Genomic DNA, 19,177 nt, shown 5'->3' with positions numbered 1-19,177 from the left:
CAACCTGCAGTCGGTTTGCCTTCTCTGACAGCTTAGCACACAATCGGTCACCTTCTGACACCTTGACTTGCGATTCCAGAAGCTGTGCCTCTACTTTTTCCCTCTTATGTTCACAATCTCCTTTTCCCTGCATAAGAGCCTTCACCTCATTGGCTAGCATCTGGGAATAAGAATGTAATTCTGCCACACAGGCTTCTTTCTCCTTTAACTGCTGCTGGACACGTTGGGCTTCCCCTTTCCAACTTTCACAGTCCGCACGCCATTCATTTACCACATTGCTTAAAGTAGTGAGCTCATACACAGTACTCAGTAATTTAGCCTCTCTTTCACTTTTCTCTTTGTCGTTGAGAGACAATGTCGCTTTCAGAGCAACATTCTGTTCCTGCGACTCCTGCAGGTCTATTTTTGTAACTTCCAAACACTGAAGACTTTTTTCCAGCTGATTACGCAACTCCAACATTTCACACATACTTTGCTTCTGCAAAGTCTGAATTTCAATTTCCTTTTCCATGAGGATGGTATCTTTCTCCATTATAGTCTCTCTGCGTTTTTGCAACTCGACCAAAAGAAGAGCAGTGGATTCTTCCCACTGTAACACATGAGACTTGAGTAGTTCATTCATTTCCTGCAAGTTTCTATGCTCCATTTTAAGCAATTCCAAGGCTTGTTCCTTTTCTTCCATTTTCCGTTGCAAGGCATCCAACTCAGCCCTGCACACATACTCTGTTTCCTCCAAACCGATGGCCTCCATTGGCTGCTGGCGTCTCTGTTTCCAGCCTGCCATGCTCTCTTGATGAGCCTTTTGTTGAGCTGCAAAGCTCCGTTGTTTCAGCATCTCCCCCATTTTGGGTTTACTTTTCATCTGAGCACACTGCGTCTCCATAGCAGTTTCATCAGTGTTGCTAGGGACAACAACCTTCCTCTTTAGTAGACTCTCTTTAGGCATGGATGGGGCTGGTTCAGACGGCAACATCCCCTCCATCCATAGAATCCGGTCTCTCATTTCATCTATCTTTGCATTTTTCAGGCGTTTGGATCGCCCCATCTTCAATAACTCCACAAACAAATTTTTCACAGTCCAGCAAACAATTTTCAGACCACTGTCTCTTCAACACATGTAGTTTTTCTCTCTCTTGCAGGATCTCTTTTCCTGCGCACACAGTTTGTGCAGTCACTTGCACCAGACACAACAAAGTTCATCAAATAATTTTGAGACCGCTGTCTCTTTAAAACACTTTTTTTTTTTTTTTTTTTCTCTGTCAGGATCTTCTCTCCTGCACACATAGATTGTGCAATCTCATGCACCAGATAAAGTTCATCAAACATTTGCACTTCCTTGCAGGGATCTCTGCTTATGCCCACTGCATACCTCCACCATATGTGAGGGATTAGCTCGGTGGTAGGCGTATGGGTGACCCCTTTGGGGGTGCGTTTTCACAGAGATAGCCGATTAGAGGTTGAAAACAAGACTGATTTATTCATGCAATTTACTTAACACAATTGCAAGCATCAAAACAGCCAAAATAAAATAAAAGACAAAATAAATCCTTGCCTCTGTGGGCGGCTACCTTCTCACGCTGGAACCTACCTAAGAAGTCTTTCCAACCTACTGTTGGGCCGACACTGCTGATCCTACAGCAGACACTCAAATGTCCATTTGTTTGCTTTTCACACAGCACAAACATTGTCCATTGAACATGTCCCTTTGTTTTCTTTCACACAGCACATGTTCATTTATAACAGGATCCTTTACTCTTCAGATTCTTCACATGGAACACAGTTCATTTAACAGGTCCCTTTACTCTTCACACTCTTCACATGGAACACTTCTCTTCACACTCTTCACATGGAACACTTTGTCTTCTCACCTTTGAGACGTCTTCACTCGTGGTTACCCTCCTTAGCTTCACATCGCTGTAGGGGGTCTTCTCCCATGCTCACCAGCTTGTCGGGAGGCACACATCCGACTGTCCCCCTCTCCCAGCCCACACGGCGACAGGCGGCAGCAGTCCTTCTCCCATGCCCACACGGCGTCGGGAGGTACACGTATGTCTGTCCTCCTCTCCCAGCCTACACGGCGACAGGAGGCAGCACTCAATAGATTTTCTCTGGACAAATTATAGAGTCCTTGATCTCCTCATTCTGAACAGCTGAATGGTTTTCAACTTCCTGCTGGCTCTCTCTGCAGCCAACACCCTATAGTATCAGTGAACTTTCAAAGCAGGTGGGAATGTGTCTCCTCTCAGTGACTACATTCCCAGATTTACCTGACTTCCTGTCACAATATATATATATATATATATATATATATATATATATATATATATATATATATATATATATATATATATTACAGTATATATATATATATACAGTATCTCACAAAAGTGAGTACACCCCTCACATTTTTGTAAATATTTTATTATATCTTTTCATGTGACAACACTGAAGAAATGACAATTTGCTACAATGTAAAGTATAACAGTATAACAGTGTAGATTTGCTGTCTCCTCAAAATAACCCAACACACAGGCATTAACCACTTGCCGACCGCCGCACGACTATCTACGTCGGCGGTCAGCCCCTCACAGGCAAACTAACGTAGGGCTACGTTGCTTGCTTGTGAGGGTCTAGGGAGCGAGCGCGCGCCCCCGGGGGCGCACTCCCGCTCCCGCGTGGTCACGGACCCCCCCGCGCGTGTGACCAGCGGATCCGATGTCCGCCGGTCACTCGGCGATCGGCGGGGGAGAGGGAGAATGTCAGGCAGCTTGTGTAAACAAACTGCCTGTCATTCTCCTCGCTGCAAAGACACTGATAAAACGGATCTGGTATGTAGATCCGTTGATCAGTGTCCTTACAGCTAGAGCCACAGCCAATCACAGTAGAAACCACGCCCCTAGGGACACACACAGCCCCTCCCTTCCAAATAAAGTTAACCCCTTCACTACCAGTGTATTTTTACAGTAACAGTGCATATGTATAGCACTGATTACTGTAGAAATGTCACTGGTAACCCCAAAAGTGTCAAAAATGTCAGTCAAGGGTCCGATCTGTCCGCCGCAATGTCGCAGTACCGCAAAAAAAATCGCAGATCGCCGCCATTACGCGTTAAAAAAAAAAACAACAAAAATGACAAAAATCTTTCCCTTTGTTAGTAAACGCGATAACTTTTGCGCAAACCAATCAAAATACGCTTTTTGCAATTTTTTTTACCAAACATAGGTAGCATAAAACAAATTGGCCGAAAATTTTTAAAAATTTTGATTTTTAAATTTTTTTTTGGGGGAATTTCATATAAAAAAATGTGAAAAATATTGCTATTTTTGCAAAATTGACGCTCTTTTTTTGTTTATAGCGCGTGATCAAAAAATCGCACAGGTGATCAAATACCACCAAAAGAAAGCTCTGTTTGTGGGAAAAAAAGGACGTCAAATTCGTTTAGGTACAGCGTCGCACGACCGCGCAATTGTGCGTTAAATTCACGCAGTGCCGAATCGCAAAATACCCCCTGGTCGGAATGGGGGTAAAATCTTCCGGGGCTTAAGTGGTTAATGTCTAAACCGCTGGCAACAAAAGTGAGTACACCCCCATGTTAAAATGTCCAAATTGGGCCCACAGTGTCACAATTTTGTGCGGCCACCATTATTTTCCAGTACTGCCTTAACCCTCTTGGGCATGGAGTTCACCAGAGCTTCACAGGTTGCCACTGGATTCCTCTTCCACACCTCCATGATGACTTCACAGGGCTGGTGGATTATAGAGACCTTGCGCTCCTCTACCTTCAGTTTTAGGATGCCCCACAGAGGCTCAATAGGGTTTAGATCTGGAGACATGCTTGGCTAGTCCATCACCTTTACCCTCTGCTTCTTTAGCAAGGCAGTGGTAATCTTGGAAGTGTGTTTGGGGTCGTTATTATGTTGGAATACTGCCCTGCGGCCCAGTTTCTGAAGGGAGGGGATCATGCTCTGCTTCAGTAAGTCACAGTACATGTTGGCATTCATGGTTCCCTCAATGAACTGTAGCTCCCCAGTGCCGGCAGCACTCATGCAGCCCCAGACCATGACACTCCCACCACTATGCTTGACTGTAGGCAAGACACACTTGTCTTTGTACTCCTCACCTGGTTGCCACCACACAGGCTTGACACCAACTGAACCAAATAAGTTTATCTTGATCTCATCAGACCAAAGGACATGGCTCCAGTAATCCATGGTCTTAGTCTGCTTGTCTTCAGCAAACTGTTTGCGGGCTTTCTTGTGCATCATCTTTAGAAGAGGCTTTTCTCTGGGACGGCAGCCACACAGACCAATTTGATGCAGTGTGCGGCTTATGGTCTGAGCACTGACAGGCTGACCCCCCACCCCTTCAACCTCTGCAGCAATGCTAGCAGCACTCATATGTCTATTTTCCAAAGACAACCTCTGGATAGGACGCTGAGCACGTGCACTCAACTTCTTTGGTCGACCATGGTTAGGCCTGTTCTGAGTGGAACCTGTCCTGTTAAACCGCTGTATGGTCTTGGCCACGGTGCTGCAGCTCAGTTTCAAGGTCTTGGCAATCTTCTTATAGCTTAGGTCATCTTTGTGCAGAGCAACAATTCATTTTTTTCAGATCCTTAGAGAGTTCTTTGCCATGAGGTGCCATGTTGAACTTCCGGTGACCAGTATGAGAGAGTGAGCGATAACACCAACTTTAACACACCTGCTCCCCATTCACACTTGAGACCTTGTAACACTAACGAGTCACATGACACCGGGGAGGGAAAATGGCTAATTGGGCCTAATTTGCACATTGAACATTATTGAAGATTGTATATATATATATATATATATATATATATATATATATATATATATATATATATATATATATCTTCAATAATGTTCATTTGCTAATCATCAAAAAGTTGTATCCAAATCTTCATTTTATGTTGTGTCGTACACAGGTCATTGCACTGTCTTCGGTGGATCGATAATTGGATCATTGGAAATGAGAAGTGGGAGGTATCATTTCACGACAAAACATAAAATACAGACGTGGACAAGTTTTTGATGGACAACACATGAATATTATTGAAAAGTATATACATATACTGTATATTTTGTGGCATTTGTTAATGTCAGCACAGTGTACATATGGTGAGGGTTTAACCAGTTGCCGACCGTCCACCGCAGAATTACTGCGGCCTGGAGCGGCCCGGCTTCGCAAAATCACGTATATCTACGTGATTTCGTGCACACAGTCTCGGTGTGATTAGACATAGCGATCGCCGCCGCTCCTCCCGCGATCTTTAGAGAAACTGACAGAAGACCCGCCTGCTTATGTAAGCAAAGCAGGCGAGTCTTCTGTTACACAGGCAGAGAGAGATCAGGAATTTCAGCTAAGCTGAAACCCCGATCTCTCTGTGCCTGTCACAGAGCCCACCCCCCCCCACAGTCAGTAAGCATTGTTAGGCATACATTAACCCCTTTGATCAACCCCATTGTTAACCCCTTCCCTGCCAGTGTCATTTATACAGTAACTGCATATTTTTTTAGCACTGATCGCTATATTAATGTCACTGGTCCCCAAAAAGTGTCAAAAATGTCAGTTAGGGGTCCAATCCGTTAGGGGGACATCCGCAATGTCGCAGTCCCGCTAAAAATCGTGATCGCCACTATTACTAATAAAAAAAAAGTCCAGAAATCTATGCCGTAGTTTGTAAACGCTATAACTTTTGCACAAACCAATTAAAATATGCTTTTTGGGATTTTTTATACCAAAAATATGTAGCAGAATACAAATTGACCTATAACGATAAAAAAAAAATGATTTTATAAATTTTTTTATTGGGAAGGTTTTATAGCAGAAAGTAAAAAATATTGTGTTTTTTTCAAAATTGTCGCTCTTTTTTTGTTTATAGCACAAAATCTAAAAACAGCAGAGGTGATCAAATACCACCAAAAGAAAGCTCTATTTGTGGGAAAAAGGACATCAATTGTATTTGGGTATGACCAAGCATTTTTTCGTTAAAGTAATGAAGTGCCAAATCGCAAAAAATGGCCTGGTGGTTAAGGGGGTAAAACCTTCCGGAGCTGAAGTGGTTAAGGGACACTGTCACAGGCAACATCATTTTTTTTTGTATTGTTTTTTTTTAGTATCAATGTACAGTGGGGTATGTTAATATTGCGTTTTTTTGTCACAATATTATAAATAATTACTCTGTGCCACTATTTAAATATACTTTACACTTTGAGACTATCCCATACTCTAGCAGCATAGTCTAGCACAGTGGAGCTGAAGAAAAGATATACATCCTCCTGGGAGACTAGCAAAAAATCTGGACATGCTGTTAGCAGGAAGGATTATCCTGGGTTGTCTATAATTTTTTTTTTGCAAGTGTTAATCCTCCTGTAGGCGGCAGTACAACCTAAATCTTAAAGGCTATCCCTAGTGAAAAAAAAACTGTTGCTGCAACTGCTTAACAAAGTGTTAACTGGAGTTTGACTTCATTTTTTTTTTCATTTAAGTTCTTCCATATCTGCTAGTGGCTAGTGCATTTTTCACATCTAAAAGCTTGTACACACGATAGGAAAATCGAAAGTAAAATTTCATCCGACAAACGATCTGCTGATTTTCGGATTGTTAGTATGGTTCTTTCGACAGTCGGTTACGAATTTTCGGACGACAAAAACGGAATGTGCAGGCTATAAAATTTTTAACGTACGTCAACACAACGTCTGATTTTCGTTTAATCAGTACAGTTTTCGTCTGAAAACAATTGTAAGAGCAAGACTACGCATACCCGAAAACGAAAGAATACATACAAAACAATTCAAAACATGACATCACTTCTGAAGTTAGATTCTGTAATACGAGAATTTTCATATAAAAGTAACCTCTTCACTTTCGATATGAGACTAGCATGCAACAAAAAACGGACATAAATCTGTCCAATAATCTGATCGTGTGTACGAGGCTTAACACTACACTCTCCGTCTCCCCAGATTGACAAGGGGAGACACCCTGAGACAGAAGTATGTTATGTGCCACATCACCAAGTAAAAATAAAGAAAGAAAAGAAAAAGACAGAAAAAGAAATGAGATTACCATTTTTAGGGATTGGTAAACTGCAGTAAAATACATTTTTACATTTTTGATTTTGGGTTTAATTGCACATTAAAGCGGAGCTCCAGCTCCCCCACCAAAAATTAAAAGTCAGCAGTTACAAATACTGTAGCTGCTGACTTTTAATACAAGAACACTTACCTGTCCAGGCATCCCACAATGTTGGCACCCTAGCCGATTTTTCAATCGGCTCTCGGGTGCTGCCACTGCCGTTCCTTGTAAGGAAAACTGGCAGTGAAGTATTGCAGCTGCACAGCCGGTCCCCTATTGCGCATGCGCAAAGCGTGCTGTGCTTAATGAATGGCCTGGCGGTGGGGGAAAGAGGAGGGGCCCGAACTTCCGGGGGACCTCGCCAATGAGAGGTCTCCCGGAAGTGGGGACAGGTACCTGTCAGAAACAGGTACCCACTCCCCTCAAAAGGTGGCAAATGTGGCAGCGGAGGGGGGGGGGAGAAAACAAGAGGAGCTTCCCCTTTTGGGTGGAGTTCCGCTTTAAGCATCTACGGTTGTTTTTTCCTAGGGTTAGTGTTGAAATCACCTCCACAAATCAATCCATTGGATCGGTCACAACTGAAATTGTTGCAGTCACAGTATTTTCCAGAGTAGACCTCATTGGGATTTTCCCTCTTCTTACACACACACTGGCCACAGATACAGTCTCCATTGTTACTGCAGATCTCTGAGCTGTTCTCTTTTCTACACTGAGCGTCCATGTCTTCACTGCTGACTTGCTCTGTGCTGCATTCGCACTGTTTTCCAATACGACCCTCATTGCATCTGAGAACAAAGGAATTCAGTGTTAAATGTCAACATACTGTATACCGAAAATAAGATAACCTATTTATACCTCCATGACCTTAAGCCTGCATTTGTAGAGATTTTTAAAGTGCGAGTTTAGCTCTGCACTTCCAAAAAAAAGTACCATGTGTTCTTACACAAATATCTATGTATAGCGCTACTCCTGTAGGAGCCACAGGAATACTGTCCAAGTCTTTCCCACAAACTTTGTCCTGCAGCCAGGCACATGGGCGCATTCGCACATTTCTTCAATGATCAGTCTAAGGGTGTTTTTGTGTTTTGTGCTTTTGTTGTTCTTTTTCTTGGAGAACTTGGATAGGGTTGAGGGAATTAGATGGGATACTCCAAAAACAAGAACTACTGTATGTACACTTGAGGACTTAGGTATTCTTCAGAACAAGCTATATAAATGTCTGTGCTTGTAGCAAACAGTGGACTTTAGCTTCAAGGTAGCAGTAGTAGTAGCTGTAGTTAACTGCAAACTCCTTTCTTAGAGCCACAAGAGTAGAGTCCCTTTAGGTAGAAGATTATATGGACAAAGCTCTTTAGGACACCAGGCAGTGTCCCCTTTAACTGGACCCACAGCTGACTCTCCAGCACCAGAGGTATGGCAAAATACAAAGGTTCCCAAGATCTCTTAGAAGCGTCTGTACTCATACAAAGCCCAAGGACAGCTGGTTGCCTCCTTCAAACTTCCAAGGGACACCTTACTCCGGTGATACCAGACCTTCAGCAGACAGCCCCCCAAGTCAGCTTTCTCTAGCTCCAGGGTCTCAACATCCAGGCCCTCAGGTCATCCACCTGAAGCCTCATGACAGCAGGCATAGCAGCATTGCCTGGGAGGGCAGCATGCCCTGCAGGCTGGACAAATCCTCTCCAAGAAAAGATTTAGAGCCCTGGGTGCTCACAGAATAAATACAGTCTCCCAGCATGCCATCAAAACCTGCCTCTCTGGGATTGGCCAGGGCTGTATTATCATTCCTGCTGCCAATTTTCCTCTCAAATTCTATCTATCTAAATCTAGCACCTATCTAGGAGGGTGCTACATCTTCATATACTGTATGCTTGGCTTTCAATGTATCCTACCCATCGTATCTTTAAAATGACATTCCCAGGGCTTAAGCTGGTGATACACGGAAAGAAATAGTGGCTGCATCCAGCCTGACATCTCCTGATTGAAAAATTGAAGAAACCAGGGCAAAAACTTGATGGCCATACAGCGCTTGCATCCAATCAGGTGCAGGAACTGTTTGGGCATTTTGATAACTGGCAAAGTTGGCTGTCAAACTACAAATATCCCTTGTGGGAGATTCATCCATCTACACTGTGTAGCATAGACAGAGGAATGTAGATATTTTAAGGTGTGTCTATGAAAAAGTAATACTGCATACTATTGATTTAATAAATTGGTACCAGTGTCCCCATGTGACATTATTGAGTAAATGTAGCTCTGAATAAATCAGAGCTCACGCCAAAGCGAGAAAAGATGAGGGCTGAGGATCAAGGGGTGGGACTTTCAGGGTACCAGATAAAAAATTGAATATTTACCAAAAGGTATAAAAATGTCAGAACTTTATTAATGATACAAAAATAAAATCATCCACTGAACATAGAGTGGAATGAAAGGATTGGGGTAACATGAAACAAACAAAAGACAGTTTAATGGATATATCACATGATCGTTTACAGCAGTGCTACCAAGACCATCATATATTCAAGTACGGGTGGTTGATCCGGTGGATATTCCGGGTCTAGTCCACTAAAGGCTGCCCAACATGTTTCGCCGGAGGCTTCTTCAGGGGCATTTAAGCTGTTACACATATGGTCATGTTGCTTCGTGGAACACCTGATTCAATTTGAAATTCAAAATACGATATATCGCATAGAGGTTTAAAAACATTAATGTTTAGAAATCACGGGGAATGAGCGGGACCACATCCACGGATCAGCTCTGGCAAGTAAATATCTGACCGAGCTGGACTGATGCATTATCCAGATATCTAAATCAGTCTAAACTGCTGACATAGGGAACCGGGGCCAAGAAATGCCGATAATAGCCTGAGCGGAGTCTCTGTTAAGAGGGTCCGGGCTGGAACTTAGGCTGTAGTGTGGATACCGCAACGAGTCCCCGTGAACTGGCGCCAGAATTCGGTGTATAATCCGGTGTATGGCGCCAGAATATCCACCGGATCAACCAATCATCGACATTTTTAAACCTTTTGGTAAATATTCAATTTTTTATCTGGTACCCTGAAAGTCCCACCCCTTGATCCCCAGCCCTCATCTTTTCTCGCTTTGGCGTGAGCTCTGATTTATTCAGAGCTACATTTACTCAATATAGACAGAGGAATGTTACATTTTTTTTCTTTTTACCATACAGGCTAAAAATCAATAAATCTATATGTGTATTGCCAGTTTTACAATTTATCAGCTGTCAAATCGTGGGGCTTCATGAGTGGTTAAAAAGAAAAAGTCTTCAGATATAAACTCATTCATTGCTTCTTGCATAGCAGCTTTAGAGCAAAACTAAAAATTACCCAAAGTTTAGAACAAAGCCAGGAGCTATTTTGTTGTACACACATAGGGGATGCTAAACGGGAGGGGAAAAAGTGTGGAACCTAATGGACACAGCAAAGGAAAGAATTGTAAAAAAAATAAATAAACTTACCTAAAATTAAAAATGATCCTTTCTCTTGATAAATATGGATGACAGCACTGGATTAATATTAATAAAAAAAATCAAAGCTCCTTTTTTTATAATCAATATACAACTGTCATGTGACTCAGCTTTTTCCCAGTCCATCTGTGGGTAAACATCTGTGGGAGAACCTTCTAGTCCTCTACTGCTGGTCACATTTAAAAAAAAAAAAAAAAGCAGCCTTCGAAATACAAAGGAAAGATACCAATTTTATATGAAATAAATGTTTTAAAATCATCATTCAAATATGTATTTGGATTTTAATCTTTTTTTCCTTTGTGCAAAAACATGGTGTGGGCTATCTAAGGGAAGGTTTTGCCAATCACAGCCTGTTTCATACCCCTCCAGCCTGTATCTATTGTTTGAATGTTCTTAGAATTACAGGGAGGTGACGCCTCCATCAATAACCATTTAATATCCCACCCTTGTTGCATTTAGTTGTTTAGTGGGCATGGAGGAGGGAGGGAGTGGCCTGTCATTTATACAGAGTGTATACACCCACATGTAGTCGAGGAAGCTGCACAGATAAGAAAAAAGAGAAAATGAACAGCTTGGAAGGGAACTGAAACTGGAGCATGCTCAGTAGACGTGGCAACCACTGGTCTACACAATCTCAGGCTGCAGCGGAAACACAGACAAGGAGGGAGGGACAGTGAACAGCAAGATGAATCAGGTGTCTTGCAGAATATAGAAACAAATTCCATAGTGACTGAGTATGAACAGAATGTACAGACAGTTTTTAATGAGGGTTTAATGACACTTTTAAAAAGATGAAGGATCTTATAAGTGAATTAAAAAGTGCTGCATAATACAACTATTGCCAAAAGGCTTTAAAACTTCCCAATGACAGTAAAGCTGTCTATGGACAGCATACAGTTTCAGTACTTTGAAAAAAAAACCTCAAAATGACTCCCTCTGTTTTCAGCAAGCATTAGGGAAACCGCAAAAAGCTATTTTAAGTGGAGAAGTAAGGCTGCCATGGAAATCTGGAAAAAAAAGATAAAGAAAGGCTTCCTGGTACAAAGAAGTAAAGCCAAGCTAATATATATTTAAAGTTGCTGTAATTTTGCCCTCTCAAGCCTACTGGCATTTTTATAAAGCAATGTATATGACAACAATATGCAAAGTATAGCAAGAAACGTAAAGGTGTTCCCCTTTGCAGCATTTCTTCACAATCATATATATTATTGTGTATGGATCAACAAAGCCAGATACAGAACAGCCAACAAAAATTACCTGCAGGCTCCACATTCAAATGTACCATTCCCAAAATGGCATTCTGGGCTATCAGGGGTTCCTGACTTATGACAATCACATTCACAGATAAATTTTAGAAGAATCTCAACTTCCTCAGAAAATCCCAATGGCTTAATTTTAATGGACTCTGTTTGGTCCTTTTTGGGGCACTTGTGAGCAGTTATACTGATCTCAAATTCAACCTAAAAGAAAAACATATGTTTTAGCTCATGCCATGTTTCCAAACAATACAACATTGTCCAAAGACTACACTGTTGTAGGTAGGTTCAGTGTGTCCTGGCCACTGTACAGAAGGGAATGGAGGTTGAGAGGAGTTTTGTTCCTCTGAAACCTCTGTAGGTGTCATCAGGGGAGTAGCAGTCTGACTGGACGCTGATGCCCTGGCTGACCTCCTAGGCCATCTTTAGTGAGGGCCATGCTAATAAATAGTACTGTCTCACTAGGGTTGGTGCACATTTGCAATGTGTATAGTGTGTTGACAGGAACCCCACTGGCTAGGACAGTGTATCCAGTCAAGGAGGGATAGTGCAGGGATACCACGCCCAGCTCCAATATCTGGAAACTCTAGAGCAGGGGTCTTCAAACTATGGCCCTCCAGCTGTTCATAAACTACAATTTCCATCATGCCTAGTCATGTCAGAGTTTTACAATGCCTCATGGGATGTGTAGTTCTGCAACAGCTGGAGGGCCGTAGTTTGAAGATCCCTGCTCTAGAGAGTTGGGACAAGGACCTTCTTATCTGTTTACTAAAGATGTCTGCACCACTGCATAGCTCCCAACTGTCCCTGATTTCAAGGGACTGTCCCTGATTCGGAACAAAGTCCCTCTGTCCCTCTTTCCTCCACATTTGTCCCTTATTTTGGTGTGATCTATGTAGTTGTACAAAAAAATGCACTTTTGTTCTTTCAAAATGTGTTTCCCAGTGCTAAATTTTTCATCCAATGTGTAAATGGCTGCATTTGTACATTTTAAAAGCCAGTATAAAGGAATAGTAGTGTTAAAAAAAAAAACACTTGTGGGTTTAAAGAATCATTTTATTTGTATAATTCCCCTTAAAAGGGGCGTGGCAGGGGGTGTGTCCTATGCCTACATACTTTTCCTAATAGGTGTTTCTCATTCCCATCTCAAAATGTTGGGAGGTATGCTGCTGTTCTGTCTATTAGCAACCCTCTTCATCAGATGCTGCTCTGGTAACCTAAGCCTATCAAAGTGTCCTCTCAAGTGCAGAGTACCACCAACGTTGTTAAGAGCTATTATACTCAGGTTGCCTGTGATATTGGCTCTGTTGTCATATTATCTGGAACTGTGAAGTGAGATCCTTGCTGCTGTCTTCCACGTGTTATTTGTTACTTCTACGTATCCAAATAAAAATTGTGCCACCTTCCTTGGTCTCGGTGTACCTTTATCCTATCTTGGGTACTAATTAACTGGCCCCGCCCACACTGTGATGCAGATCTTTAATGCTCTGTTCACACTAGTGCGATTTCAGATGCAACTTGAGTTGCATAGAATCGCATGACAGTGGAAGTCACATTGTTTTTAATGGTGCCCGTTCACATCAATGTAACTCGATTTTGGAAAAGGTTCGGGTGCTACTTTTGTGCAATTCTAGCATGAATTTGGCCCTATAGAATATACAAATCTTATCCAAGTTGCACTACATAATTGCATTGAAAGTTAGATCAAAATCAGATTGCAGCATTGTGAACCTAAGGCCGGCCATACACTGTTTGAATCTCGGCCAGTTCAGCATGCTGAATGTACCAAGTTATTCGATCGATCAACTTGGGTACAACCAGCCTGCCAGATTCTCTTACGATTTAAAATTAGGTATATGTAGAAGATAATGGACAGCATATGACATGTTATCTGCCGCTTCGAAGCCAGCTTCCTCCTTCCCACAGGAAGGAAGGTTTTAACTTTTTGTATGTGAGATGACATTATGATCGATGGAGTGTTATTGCTGGTCATTTCTAACAAATGAACAGAGAATGGAGATCTCACACTGCTAAGGGTTATTGGCCATCAGGGCCGCTGATAGGGGGGACCACCAGCCATCTTGTAGGGGGCCCGAGCACACAGGGGGGCCCACACAGAGAGGGGGATTAGTGATGGACAACAAATACAGAAATCTTCCTCCAGCACCTGAATCTAATCTGTCCCTCTCCCTGCTATCAGCTTTTATCTGTTGAGAAAGAGACAGTCGTCCCCCACTAATCCCCCTCCCTGTGTGGGCCCCCCCTCCCAGCACTTATCTCTGCTCAGGAGTTTAGTTGTAAATTGTAACTTTGTTTCTCTCTCTCTGTCTCTCTGATCACTGAGCTCCAACTGCCCAGCCTGTATATTTTTCTCATCTTCTTTTTTATTTAACATAGTTTTTTTTTTAGATTTAGCAGGAATTATGCGAGTTATGTTATATTTGTGTCTGATAATAGTGATTTTGTTGTAATTTTAGCTAAATATATCTTTAATATTTTATTGGGGGGGCCCTGCCAGGTAGTCTGTATGGGGCCCCGCGATTTTTAACAGCAGCCCTGTTGGCCATACCCCATAATTGGTAATTTGGGGCAAGATTGCCTCAACGTTATTAAATAGCGCATTCTCTGCGGTTGTTTAGCCCTGATATGGGTTTGAACTTGTTTATGCTGGCTCTATTTTCATGGCAATGGCACTCAATCACATTTCCTTTACTCCTGTCATAGTACCTCCGTTGGCAAGCACACAAAAGCCATTGCACCGTTAGAGGAGCTTATTTTCCTTTTTTTTTTTTTTTTTGGCATTTCTTATTGTTCTACTGCCTTTTGTTGTTGTATAATTCCTTACGCAAAATCAATAAAACAGAAATTATTTTTAAAAAATAGCTTAATATATCAAAAAAATTAAATACATATAAAGAGAATTGTTCTATCTGCCTAAGGATGTGTAAATCTGTCCAACCAGCCCTGAGACTTTCACAGCTCTGCTGCACCGCACAGCCCCATCTGTCAGTGCAAGAGACCAGATTTTTCTTCAGTTCAGTAAAACTTAAGCCTCGTGCACACGATCAGATTATCAGAGGATCTTTCGCCCGTTTTTTGTTGCATGCTAGTCTCATATCGAAAGTGAAGGGGTTACTTTATACGAAAATTCCCGTACAACAGAATTCTACTTCAGAAGTGATGTCATGTGTTGAATTGTTTTGTATGTGTTCTTTCGCTAGTCTTGCTCTTACGATTTTTTTCGGACAAAAACTGTACTAATTAAATGAAAATCGGACATTCACGTACGATAAAAATGTTATAGCCTGCACATCCAGTTTTTGTCGTACGTAAATTCGAAATCGGCTGTCGAAAGCACTATACTAACAATCCGAAAATCTGCAGACCATTCATCGGATGAAATTTTACTTCCAATTTTCGTATCGTGTGTACGGGCCTTTACAAGTCTTGCCCCTCTCCAGCCTGAGACTGGACAGTGAATAGAGAAGTAGCAGACTTATGAGCTCATCTCTCTACTCTCTCCTCCTATCAACATTATCCTTGATAGGACATTAGCACTGCAGCACAGCTGACTGCCTCCCTTTATGGCTTATCCCTTCCCCAGAAAGAGGAAAATTAGGTCTTCCTGCTCTGCCTAACATAACTGTGCTGCCTGCTGTGTAAATCCCAGGACAGGATGGACAGAAATATAAATCTTTCGCTCGCACATAAATGTTTCATCTGAGTATTTAGCAGTTTGCCTGAAGTTCATATTTAGGAAAATGAAGTACATGTAGCATAGGTTATTAACCTGCAAATTTTTACCTGATCTCCCAGAGAGATATTGGAGCATTTCCTTCCATTCTCTCCTGTTCCAATCTCTCCGTTCTTACAGAAGGACTTATAATTAATTGTTACACCTTCTGGCAATTTGCTGTTTTCTAGAATAAGCTCTGAAAATAGTGACTGGATATAAAAAAAAAAAAAAAAAGTAAAAACAAAATAATTTTTACATAAGAAGTCCTCCAAACCTGTGGGAAAAAAATGAAGCAGACAGGAGCCGAGATGGTCATTAGCCGGAGTCTAAAGTGCGTACTTACGTTGTAGGAATCAATGATCAGTTGAATTACATTATTAGAGTCTGAAGACAAAGTTCCCACAGCTGATTTTGGGATTAGGTTTGCCAGCTCCTGGAAATAAGAAAGAAAAATTATTATTTTTTCTAAAATAGAACAATACTAGTGGGATAATTTTCTGGAATGGTCAAACACGAAGCCAAAAAAAAAAAAACAATTTACATACCTTGTAAATTGCCTGATAGTCCTCAGTAACAGCAAAGATTGTCTGAATGTTGTTTTCACTTAGCTTCTGGACCAAATGAGCAATTGATGGGTAGTCCTGTGAATGTAAGTAAATATATACACTGATCAACCATACCATGACCACTGACAGCTAAAGTGAATCACAGTGATTATCTTGTTACAATGAAACTTGGAAGTGTGTGGGATTTTTTAGGAAGCAAGTGAATATGTTGTCCCTTACATTGATGTGTTAAAAACAGAAACAAAGGGCAAGTGTAATATTTGAGTGACTTTGATAAGGCCCAAATTGTATTGGCTAGAGCAACTCCAAAACTGCAGATGTTGTGAGATGTTCCCAGTCTGCAGTGGTCAGAACATACCAAAAGTGGTCCAAGGAAGGAAAAGTAGAGAACAGCTTACAAGGTCACGACTGGCCAAAGATCATTGATGCACTTAGGAAGCAAAGACTGGCCTATGTAGTCTGATCCAATAAAAGAGCTACTGTAGCTGAATTTGCTGAAAATGTTAATGTTGGTTCTGATGGAAAGGTGTCAGAACACACAGTGCAGTTTGTTGTGTATGGGGCTGGGTAGCTGCAGACTGGTCAGAGTGTCTATGCTGACCCGTGTCCACAACCAAAAGTACATACAATGTGAGCACCAGAACTAGACTACAGAGCAATAAAAAAATGTGGCCTAGTCTGGTCTAGTCAGGGTGTTGACTTAGCTTCCAAATTCTCCAGATCTCAATCCAATCGAACATTTGTGGGATGTTCAGAAAAAACAACTCTAAACTGATCCATGAAGGCTCCACTTCACAACTTAGAGGACTTAAAGGATCTGCTACTGATGGCTTGGTGCCAGATACCACAGCATACTTCCAGAGGTCTTGTGGAGTCCATGCCACAATAGAATGAAAGAAAAAGGGGCATTTTATATGCCCCTCTTTTTCTCATGGGATAAGTGGCAGGTCAAAATTAATTCTAGTCAGATTTAGGCAGGTAAATAGTACATAGAATTTTCCTCAGGGAACCTGCCTGGAGATAGCTTAGTAAGGGTGGAGTTTAGGCAGCCTGTCAGGTGATAGGTCAATTGGCAGGAAAAGTGGGAAGGTATGTTAGGATTTTCTAGAACATTCCAGTAGGTTATATAAGGAGCTTCATTACCTGAGGGGCTCATTCACCTCAGAGCATTTCAAGCTTGGAGTTTTCTGTGTGTAGCTTCCCGTGCTATTTCTTGAGGATGAGTCTGCTCCGCCAGCTTATTGAAAGGGTGGGAGAGGAAGGTGGAGAGGAATGGGTTAGGAGGTGTCTGAATTTACCTCGGGATTTCCATTCTTTACCTACCATGGATGCGGGTCCTGGAGTCATACAGACCGCAGTTCAAAATCCTCTGTCGCCTCAGCAGCCGCCAGTAGGTGTCGCATCGGCTGTGGAAGATGAATTGCCTGCTCGTTTGGACGTCACCTCTGGAGGTCTTGGGAAGAGGAAGAGAACCCCAAGACGACGTCATTCACCGTCGCCGGTGCGGTCATTTCCGACTGAAGGCGCTGGGCGCGGCCCAGTGCGCAGGAGCGAAGAGCAGTGGGCGGCGGAAGAAGACGGACCGGGACCCAGTGGTGTAGGACGGCCGGCGGGATGGCGGGAAAGCGGTACAACTTCGGCGCAGCGTCCATCAAGGCGGGAGACCACAGCAGAAGAGGCGGAACATGAAGCAGAGAGCCGGATGGGAGGTCGCTCCATACCGGTTTTTGGGGCAGCACCTTCTGGAGAAGGACATCAACATCCAGGACAGGGTGAGTCTGCTACTATGCCTATCCTGTCAAACATTGTAGAGCTATTAGCTAAACTTACTAAAGAGGTTAGGGACATGCAGTCTAGGCAGAGTCAGGGGAGCCCTGCGATTAGTGATGCATGGGCTCCATCTTGTGGTGGTATTCCTAACTGCAGTCAGGTGGAGCAGGCAGGTGTATCGTCCTCTTTTGAAGTAGCCAGGGCCCAAAGTAACTTGTACCTATAGGTAAGCCTATGATAAGGCTTACCTATAGGTACTGTAAATATCTCCTAAACATGCACTGTTTAGGAGATATTTACCTTACATGCAGCCAGTGACGTCACTGGCGCATGCGCTCTGAAGGAACGGCCGCTGGTGCCGTTCCTTCAGAGTCCCGTACCGTGACCGTCGGCTCCCGTGCGCGGGAGTGACGTCACCGCGGCTCCGGCCAATCAGATGGCCGGATGCCGCGATCCCGGAAGATCATACAGGTAAGCGGGCGGCACGGCGGGCGCTCGTTCTAAGGTAAATATTTAATAATGAGCTAGTATGCGGTGCATACTAGCTCATTATGTGTTTGCCTTTCAGGTTGCAAAAAAAAAAATGTTACGGGTTTACAACCTCTTTAAGGGAAATGCAATCTCTATTGGGTATACTTGCTTTTGCTTCTAGAGTAATGCCCATTGGAAAAGCATTTTCTAGACGCATTTACAGAGCGATTGCAAGTCTCAAATCACTTTTTTCTCATTTGAGAGTGACATCGGAGTTGAAAGAAGATTTGTTGGTATGGTCTCCATTTTTAGTTAATTTTAATGGGAGGACCTTTTTTCAGGAGGACTTCGTTTTAGATAAAGATTTCTTACTGTTTACGGATGCAGCTGGGTCAGCTGGATTCGCAGCAGTTTGGTGCACACATTGGTGCGTGGGGGTATGGCCTCCTAGCTGGATAGCAAAAGGGTTCGTTAAAAATATAGTACTACTGGAACTCTTTCCCATCTTAGTAGCTTTGTAAATATGGGGTGAGGAGTTTAGGAACAAAAGGCTGATGGTTAGGACTGATAATAAAGGTGTTATGAACGCTTTAAATTGTTTATCATCCAAGTCTCCGCCCGTCATTGTCCTTTTGCGATATTTGGTTTTTAAATGTTTAGATTTAAATGTCTGGTTAAAAGCAACACACGTGGCTGGCAAGGACAATGATGTGACGGATGCATTATCTCGTTTATAGATGCAGATTTTTTTCCGGTTACTCCCAGAAGCAGACCGAGACAAATATTGTGGACTCTAA

At 42.5% G+C, this 19,177-nt stretch overlaps 1 protein-coding gene across 1 annotated transcript in view; it reads right to left on the bottom strand.

The window, feature by feature from the left end:
- LOC309555353 (integrin beta-1-A-like) overlaps nucleotides 1-19,177 on the bottom strand; it is a 69,396-nt gene that overhangs the window by 15,570 nt on the left and 34,649 nt on the right. Inside the window, exons 8-12 of the mRNA XM_082257315.1 lie at nucleotides 16,119-16,214; nucleotides 15,917-16,006; nucleotides 15,642-15,782; nucleotides 11,839-12,041; nucleotides 7,645-7,883 (exon numbers count right to left, since the gene is read on the bottom strand). Of these exons, the coding sequence (XP_082113441.1) occupies nucleotides 7,645-7,883; nucleotides 11,839-12,041; nucleotides 15,642-15,782; nucleotides 15,917-16,006; nucleotides 16,119-16,214 (769 nt within the window). The remainder of the gene's footprint in view (nucleotides 1-7,644; nucleotides 7,884-11,838; nucleotides 12,042-15,641; nucleotides 15,783-15,916; nucleotides 16,007-16,118; nucleotides 16,215-19,177) is intronic.

The sequence above is a fragment of the Pelophylax lessonae genome, assembly GCF_965119305.1.
Source record: "Pelophylax lessonae genome assembly, chromosome: 5".
Lineage (NCBI taxonomy): Eukaryota > Metazoa > Chordata > Amphibia > Anura > Ranidae > Pelophylax > Pelophylax lessonae.
Note: the sequence above shows the minus strand (reverse complement) of the source record. Positions and strands in the feature narration are given on the sequence as shown.